Raw genomic sequence first — 9688 nt, forward strand, 5'->3', positions numbered from 1 at the left:
ACACTTAAAAAGCAGAGTCTTCAGGGATCCCGCTCCACAGTGGCATTTTAAATTAAATTAAAGTGAAATCCATATCAAAATAAACACGTGCACAAAGAAATTAAAAATGGACACAAAAAAATACAAATCTGCAGAAAGCACATACACATCTCATGACACGATATGCTAACTGGTTAAACCAAATGAATGCATATGCAGATATTTAAATCCTTAAAGAAAAAAAAAAAAGAAATACACTCTACTATTATCCATATTATATTTTAGAAATGTCGACCTTTTCCTCCATATAGATATTCACTAAACAAAGTTATGTGTCACTTGAAGTGAAACATTTACGTTATAAATTATGAAGGGCTAATCAAAGGAAGCCTCTCTTGTAGTAAAGGTGGAATTGATCCTGTATAATGTATAAAATGTTAAATTAGAAGGTGATTCTCATTATTAGTAGGCATTAAGCAGGGCCATATTTGCCATTTTTAATAGAGAAGGTTTTCAAAATCCAAGATACCTTCATTAATTCGGGTTGTTTTCCGTACTGTGGGGAGATGATGTCTTTCATTCTGTCTGGAGAGATCGATTAACCTAATGCACTGACTTCATGTTAGACAGTATTATGCTCTTAATAGTCAAGAGCATAATATGTGTTTAACCCATCTGTCAAAAGCTCACTTGTCCTTAGCCTCACCAGAAATTGGATGAATCTTCGTGATGCTGAAACAGGGAAAATCTTGTGGCAAGGAACAGAAGATCTGTCTGTCCCAGATGTGGAGCATGAAGGTACAACACTATAGTAGTCGATATTCTGTGCATAGTACGGACATGTTTGTTTTTTGATTGTTTGTTTTCTTTTTTAAATGACAAAAGCAGAAGCCGAGTTAACATCAGAGAATACCTGAGGTCATAGTGTATTATAACTGTATCCTATTTAGACAAAGATGTAAATATTTATGTGGTCGAGTGGCTGCTTAGAGTTCACTTTTTTTAGTGGAAAGGGCATTGATGTTTAATGGCTGTATATACTGTAATTTCCAAATGTTTTTTGTTAAGAAGTTGGTCATGTACCCTCTCTGTGTTGCCTTTTCAGCTCGCGTACCCAAGAAAATTCTAAAATGTAAGGCTGTGTCCAGGGAGCTAAACTTCTCATCTGCACAGCAGATGGAGAAATTCAGGCTAGAGCAGAAAGTCTACTTTAAGGGCCAGTGCCTAGAAGGTAAGCTGTCTTAAATGTCTTGCAACAAGACAGGGGTGCACTTCTTAGAACCAAGGGGAAGGGGTTGTGTATTTGTCTTTATTTTTTTCTATTTCATGTGAATACTAATCCTGTTTGTGCTCAATTTCAGTCGTTCTAGCTGACTTATAGCTATTGTCAAATCAAAATCCTTGTGCTGCATAGGAAACCCATTATACCAGTATTTATTGTAGCAATACACTATATGGACAAAAGGGATATGCATTGGGCGTTTCAATCTGACCGATTGCCACAGGTGTTGCAATAAGTCAGTTCGTAAAATTTCACCCCAGTCAACAGTAAATGGTATTATTGGTATAAGTGGAAACGGCAGGACCTGCAGCAACTCGGCCACAAAGCGGAAAACCATTAAGTGCTAAGGTGCATGGTGCGTAAATGTCGCCAAAGCTCTGCTGATTCCATAGCTGAAGCGTTCCAAACTTCCACTGGCATTAATATCAGCACAAAAACTACAGTAGGACCTTCGTGGAATGGGTTTCCATGGCCGAGCAACTGCATGCAAGCCACGCATTACCAAGTACTATGCCAAGCGTCGGATCGGGTGGTGTAAAGCTCACTGCCAATGGACTTAGAGCGGTGTAGACATGTTCTGTGGAGTGATGAATCAGGTTTTTCCGATGGGCGAGTCTGGGTTTGGTGGATGCCAGGAGAACGTTACCTTGCTGGCTGCATTGTGCCCACTGTAAAGGTTAGTGAAGGAGGATAATGGTACGGGGCTGTTTTTCAGTGTTTGGCCCCCTTACTTCTAGTGAAGGGAAATCTTAATGCTTCAGCATACCAAGACATTTTTGGACAATGCTCTGCTTCCAACTTTGTGGGAACAGTTTAAGGAAGTCCCCTTTCTATTCCAGCATGACTGTACCACAGTGCACAAAGCCAAGTCCATAAAGACACAGTTGAATAAGTTTGGTGTGGAAGATCATGACTGGCCCACACAGAGCCCTGATCTTAACCCATCGAACACTTTTGGGATAAAACGGAACAGAGGCTGCAAGCCAGTCCTTCTTATCCAACATCAGTGCCTGATCTCACAAATGAATGGGCCAAATTCCCACAGAAACACTCCAAACTCTTGTTCAAAGCCTTCCCAGAAGAATGGAAGATGTTATAGCTGCAAAGGGGGGACCAACTGCATATTAATGTCTATGTACTATGTGATGTCATAAAAGTCCCTATTGGTGTAACGGTCAGGTGCCCCCAATACTTTTGCCCATATAGTGTATACCGAACTGTCGTCGGTCACGGAGTGATTAACTTTACAGGTTCAGGCCCATCAAGTCCTTAAAAGTGCTCTTTGACATTTTTGCAGTTATGTTTTATTTTTCCAACTATTTTCTTATGTAGACCTCTTAATTTGCTTATATCTCATATTTAGCTCTCATTTGAAAGTAAATGAATTTGCCTCATTGCAGTGAAGCATTTTCAAATTTTAAATGCACAACAATAAAGTGTTGTATGACTCTTCTGCTATAAGGATATGATAAAATATTTAGTTGAATAATGTCCCAGAGAGTGTAATCTTATTTGTCAAGCTGCTTTAAATTCTTATTCTCTTCTACGTTCCAGAATGGTTCTTTGAGTTCGGCTTTGTGATCCCTAATTCAATGAACACCTGGCAATCTTTAATAGAGGCTGCACCTGAATCTCAGATGATGCCAGCAAATGTTTTAACGTAAGTTTGTAGAGCTTTGTGGAGTTAGGCTTAAAACAGTGCGGTTATATTCAATATACATGGATGAGTTGTTCTTGCTTAAAGAAATTTAACACATGCAGATTAATGCAAATGGCCTTTTTAATTTCTAGATCCACTAGAAAAAAATGCAACTGGGCAGAAATGAGGCCCAGTTCTACATGTACCTTTTCAGTACTTTCTGCATTATTGTCAAACAAACAAAAAAAAAATATTAAATGCTTTATAATTTCAACGAAAGGCTCACATTATGTGCTTTGCAAATACCTGCTTCCCTTGGTATTGTAAAACTAGGGTAGCAGTGGCAGCATCAGTTACACCAGTCCTTTTTGGACGATGGGGCGCAGTGTGTTCGGCTGAATGCTAACATCAAGGCCATAAACCAGTGGTACTTTCTATTTGAAAGAACTGTGACTATTATAAGTATACTAGATGCCATATATTTTTAAATACCAATAGGATTATAGAATAAAGAATTTCTGAACTCGGTTGGGATGGACTACACAAAAAGCTAGAAATAATAGTGAAGTGCAACTTGCAGCAACACTAGAAACGTTCATTACCCCATATTAATTAGACTGATAAATGCTCGTTATCCTATGTAAACAAAAGCTTCCTACTTTGTTTTTATTATAAGGTGCAGATGAAGGCACTATTGATGTAATATATAAACGCACCTCTAGATGGCGCTGTACCTGTATTGTAGATAATCCATAAATACATGCAGGGAGAAAATGGGTTGTTAAAACAATAATTCCAAATGTTAGCAACGTGTCACTGTGATAAATCTGACCTTATGAAGCCATTAAAAGGTGAAACGCGTAACATATAGACTAGTCGCAGATTGCTGATACAAGGAAAACTACTTTAGGTGAACATATGCTGTGGGTGCTTTATCATGCTCCCTATGAAACAATTCAAGTACGTTCTAAGTTCTTATTTTTGCATCGTAGAGGTTATCTCCTTTAATAATATGTGCTTTGCCTGTTGGAATGATCTATAATACAGATACACAGTGACATCTTGCAAAATACTTTTACCATGTTACCGGTCTGTCCTCCCAAACATTTAGTTCTGAACTGTATGTTAAAAGGAGCATTTTAAACTTCAATATTCATTATGGAGAGCAAGTTTATAAAGCAAGATGGGCTGAGCTTCTCCTATATAATTTATAATTCAATGGCTGGGGATACATTGAAGGAATGTCACTGATTTAACTATACATTATACAGGACCAGCCAAGCTCTTCCTGCAGCAGAAGCTCAATGGGGTTGATTTCACATATTATTATTTCAGCAGGAAAGACCCCTAAGAACATCTATGTGCAATTGTGTTCTTAGTTATCTTAAAAAGCTCCAATGTTATATTTTAAACAAGTCGGCACAATTAATCTACTTTTGTAAGTGACGTATTATTATTATTTTGTCTTATCCTAATAAAACTCTTATTTTTTTGTTATATGTAGTGGTAACGTCGTCATAGAAACAAAGTTCTACGATGATGACCTCCTTGTTAGTACTTCCAAGGTCAGGCTCTTCTACGTTTGAAGAAGGCATTTTCTGGATTCCACCCATTTTTTCTTTTCCATTTTTACATATTTTATTTTATGAGACGATTCCGTAGGTGCTAAGGACATATTGGCATTTGGTTCATCATACATGTTCCCAATTACAAAGAAGTGTACCAACAAGCCCTTCCATTACATTGCAAAGTAAGAAAAACTGTTAGGTCCCCCACGTTTAGGGCAAAGTACGTCTGATCTGGAGTCCGTTCATTGAATCCACAGTTAATACTGCTTCTCGAAGTACACTGTCCTGTAGCCTTTCTGGAATCAAGATGAACTGTTTATTGCTCAGACTTTTCCACGGCCCAGGTCCTGTGCATTACAGTTCTACCTGGTCCTACAGTATTATAAACAGAAGTAGAGCACTATTATCAAGAATTTGTGTGCATTGTTAAGATTTGATACGATTCACATTATACTAGGACTAAACAGCAGAATTTTGTGGTCATCCATTTCCACAAGCGGTAAAACCTTAATATTTTCTTGTTTTGTATAGATAGGGTTAAAGAAGATTGTACCCCAAAACCTAAACATCGACTAATATTGTTCCCTTTAAGAACAGTAAATGAAATAAATAAAAAATCCAAGCCATATATTAAGAAAAGAAACTATGTAGCATCTTTTCTAGTCTCAACTTGGTAGTTTGAGTGTCCCCTGGATTGTTCTTTTAAGCAGCATATCTGGGGTTCCTTGGTTTGCTTTAAAGTTCTGCTACAGCAATACTTGATTCCTCTAAATCGTTGGCACACAAAGATGCATTTAAGCCTGGTAAAACCACACACCTCTTTGCACTATAACTATTATGGATTTGGAACCATTATGGATTTGGGCAGTGCTTTTTTTTATTATGAAATGACCAATTAGCAGTGTATTGTGTGTTTAACAATCTATTACTGAGTAATAACTGTGCAATAGGATATGATTGGTCACCTATAGTCACATCATACATTTAGAAGAAAATGCTTAGGTGACATATATTATTTATACATATTTGGAACAATAATCAAACGAATTTAACAAAATATAGGATGTATCTACAGTTTTGTCTTGTTTCTCAAATGTTTAACAAAACACTCAGTTAATTAGTTACTGGCTCCTTGAGTCTGTGTATATTTTGAGAAATACAGGTATATGATGAAAGTACCTCCTTTTTTTCTAAGAATGTGTTGATTTTAATGTTCCAGAAATTGAGTGACCATTTTAAATAAACATAGATATGGGTTAATTGATACAGAACTGTATTTTATGAAACTTGAATTAAGAATTTGTTCAGAATATAGTTTTCATGTAAACTCCTATTGCAGTCCATTTTGCATGCACTCCAATGCACTTTTAGCATGCAAACCAGTGCATTAATTCTTAAGACACTGGAGTTAGAAATTACACGTCCGCCTCTTTTATTGCCTCCCACTGGTTGGATTTACCAAAAGAATGAAGCGTACTTAAGTACTTGCATATGTTGATTCTATTTAATGTACAGGTTGCCTATAATGGAGCAACCAAAGTGGGAGATGCACGTATTGGCTAGCTACACAAACTTGCATCTATATCGCAAGACACGATGCAATCCAACAGCTCTTGTGTCTTATTAAAGTGGTTTAATGCATTGGCAAACATACTAAAAATTCTGATTACGTTGGCTGTATCGAAAGCAAGAGAATAGAAAAGACCAATACCTGTCAGTAACAAATTACTTGTTAAATGTAATATAAATTAAACTTTACTGGCTAGGTATTAATCAGGTTATGGCATGGTCAAGTCATCTGCATGATTTCCTCTATCTGTTACATTACTTGAAATTGTTTTATTTGTTTCAGAATTCCATTGTGAGGAGTTTACACAGACATTTAGCAAGACTAGGTTTTTTTATTTATTTATTTAAAGCTTTGTGACTAAAAAGAGGAGGTTTAACAAAACGCGTTAGACTCTGTTGCTTATAAAGTGAGCATGCAATATTCGGCAGCTATTCCCTGTAACACCCTTATCATAATCATAATCACATTATGGTAGAGAATTTGAAATATTTGCCTGATAGATCTGGTGCTCGAGAGCTGCAAACAGGCCACAATATGTGGAAACCTCAGCTTGGGCATAGCCATCTCCATTGGAAGAAGAAGGGGAGAAAAATAATAATAATAAAAATATATATATATATATACTGTGCAAAAGAATGCTTTTAAAATAGACATGGTAATAGTTTATTTTTATAATTTAACAAAATGCAAAGTGGAAAATCATAAGTCAAATCAATATTTGGTGTGACCACTCCTTGCCTTAAAAACAGCATCAATTCTTCCATGTACACTTGGACACAATTCAAGGAACTTGGCAGGTAGTTTGTTCCAAGCATCTTGGAGAACGAACCACTGTTCTGTGGATTTAGGCAGCCTCAAATGCTTTTCCCTCTATGAAACAGTGAGACTCGATGGTGTTGAGATAAGGGCTCTGTAGGGGCCATACCATCGCCCCTCTTCTTTATGTTGAAGATGGTTATTAATGACTATGGCTGTGTGTTTGGTGTTTGTCATGATACTGGATACATTTGGGGTCAATCAGATGCCTCCCTGATGGTATTGCATGATCGATAAGTATCTGCCTGTACTTAGTGGAGGGATTTGGTCAATGTGTCCTCAATGCTATGTTTCACTGTCCCACAAACACTAATTCTCGTACTGTTATCCAGCCATTTGGTGAACAAACTGCCTTCTGCTACGGCCAAATATTTCACATTTTGACTCATCAGTCCAGAGCACATGCTGACATTTTTTCTGCATCCAAGTTCCTGTGATTTTGTGAATACTTAAGTCGCTTGGCCTTGTTTTTCCACTTTTGTGGCTTTTTGGCTACAGGTCTTCTGTGAAGACCACTTCTGACCAGGCTTCTCCGGACAGTAGGTACGTTTACCAGGGTCCCACTGGTGGCATTCCTGGACATCTTCCCGTTGTGAAGGGAAGTTAGCATGCTGTCTTTCATCTGCTGCATTGTTTCCTTGGCTGACTGCTGCATCCACAGTCCTCAACGTTGCCCATTTTCTTTGTGCTTCTTCAATAGAGCCTGGGCAGAGCACATGGGGAAAACCCCACCTGTCATGCAATTTCTACTTAGGAGGAACCTTGCTGATGCAGTATAGCTACCCTGTGTCTTGTTGCTGTGCTCAGTCTTGTCATGGTGTATGACTTTTGCTATTCAACTGTCTACAGCAACCTCACCTTTTTAGTGAGATTGGCTGTTTCTCACCTGGTTTTATTCCTCCTACACAGCTGTTTCTGTTTCAATTAATGAATGTGTTTCAAGCTACATATTAAGTTGATGATGATTAGCACCTGTTTGGTAAAATTGTTTAATCATACACCTAACTATGTGCTTACAATATCCTGGATTGTGTACCTAGAATAATTAATACAGGTTTGAAGGCAAAGGGTGGTCACACCAAATATTAGGTTGATTTAGAATTTTCTTCTGTTCACTAACTTTGCATTTTGTTAAATTATAAAAATAAACTATTAGCTTGTTTTCAGGTAAGGGTACAAGTGGTCATCCTGTGAAACTGACCCAGGTATTCTATTGCATGTTACAAGGCAGTGTGATACAGACTTGCAAGTTCACTCTGACACACTGAAAATGTGATTATTACTTAATAAAGCAAGATAATAAGGTAGAATACATGTTGTATTTTTTTCTATTCTGGTAAAAATAACACAATTTAATGTTTCAATACAAGATAACAATAATCCCTCACCTTCTGTTTAAATACCACTCAACCTCCTGATAGACTGTAAACCTACAAGATCAGATCCCTCATTTGCTTCTGTACCAGTATGTCTCATGTATGGTCATGTTATTATTTTCTCATCTTGCCTTGTTGTAATAGTGGTATGGAATAGTAAAGTATAATGGTGTCAGACTTGAGGCGTAAAGGGCTTAACATGGAATTCTGTATACCCTTGGTCAACCGCAAATTATTTAATTGGTTTCAACCATTTTGACTTGTCTGCCTCTGCTGGAGTAAGAATATCCAGCTGGTCTATTTGTGACCAGTGAGGCTAATAATGCATACATATAGCACTTGTGCTGAGTGGTTAGTCCTATCCCTGTTGTCTACCTATAGCTATATCCCAACCTTTAACACCTATGACCCCTGCTGACTTCACAGAATGTTACAGGTAGGCTTCCTCATAGATTATATTGAGAAGAAAATTAATATTTTCTTCTCGCCAAAATCTGATGAAGCCTACTTGTAACATTCTTGTGTTCTTCCCACCAGATGTAAAGCATTGGGAAGTTCCAAGATAATACCAAACACTTTGTAGCACTTTTAGTTATTGCACACATTCCTTAAGTTTACTATATTGTTTAAGATGAAACAGGCATCATGTAACCCTTGTATAATAGTCATTTAAACAACTTTATTAATAAAAAAATCAAACCAGAAACTCATTTGTGTGGTGTGTCCCGATGGAAAGAAATGTGGGAAAAAATTAAAGTGAAGTACTGTAAAGGTATGGAGAAAATACTCTTTACTTTTTAATTATCCTTTGAAATTGTGTGCTGCAGCAGTCTGTTTCACAAACTCCTTCATTACGTCACTACATAAATGGTATTATAGTTACCAAAATAAACATAACCATTTGATGTTTTTGGCAAAAATACCCTTCCCTACTTGTGCTCCACCAGGGCTGGAAAATATAAACATGAATAAAACATGAAACATTTCAAGATGCCAGTTTCTGTCAAGAGGTGGCTGGATGATTTTTCTGAAAGGACACACTCCATGTCCATATAGTGGTGCATCACAGGAAGTTCCTAAGGTTTTTTTTTTAATGCACCTCAACAGCATTATGTTCTTTACCAAGCTAGTAGTCGTTATGGTACCAAGTTGAGACCACTCTCAAGATGGCGGATGGGAATCCTGGGTCTAACTGCCGCTATTCCAGCCATTGCTTGAGCCAGGCTTCTTTTTAGACCCTTGCGACAAGTGATCTTGCAAGCCTGAAATAGAGACTATGGCACCATGGGCTGCTAGATGTTACTTTCTGCAAAAGTCAGAGAGAAACATATTGGTGGCAGAATGTTCAAAACCTGAGCAGAAAATCCTTAGTAACTCCTCTCTATTGGGTTTAGGAGCTCATCTAGGAGTCCTGGTGCTTGAACAAACCAGGACAGTCCTCAGGATTACATTCACATA

At 37.5% G+C, this 9688-nt stretch overlaps 1 protein-coding gene across 1 annotated transcript; it reads left to right on the forward strand.

Annotated features, from left to right (window-relative positions):
* Window positions 1-695: 695 nt before the first annotated feature.
* Window positions 696-4486, forward strand: LOC149302271 (retinal rod rhodopsin-sensitive cGMP 3',5'-cyclic phosphodiesterase subunit delta). The gene is made up of 4 exons (XM_089482646.1): window positions 696-777; window positions 1085-1210; window positions 2816-2921; window positions 4405-4486. The coding sequence occupies exons 1-4, from the start codon at window positions 696-698 to the stop codon at window positions 4484-4486; spliced, it is 396 nt and encodes a 131-aa protein (XP_089338772.1).
* The last annotated feature ends 5202 nt before the right edge of the window (window positions 4487-9688 follow it).

The sequence above is a fragment of the Sceloporus occidentalis genome, unplaced genomic scaffold (genome assembly GCF_023333645.1).
Source record: "Sceloporus occidentalis isolate IW3139 unplaced genomic scaffold, rSceOcc1.0.p SCAF_19, whole genome shotgun sequence".
NCBI lineage: Eukaryota > Metazoa > Chordata > Lepidosauria > Squamata > Phrynosomatidae > Sceloporus > Sceloporus occidentalis.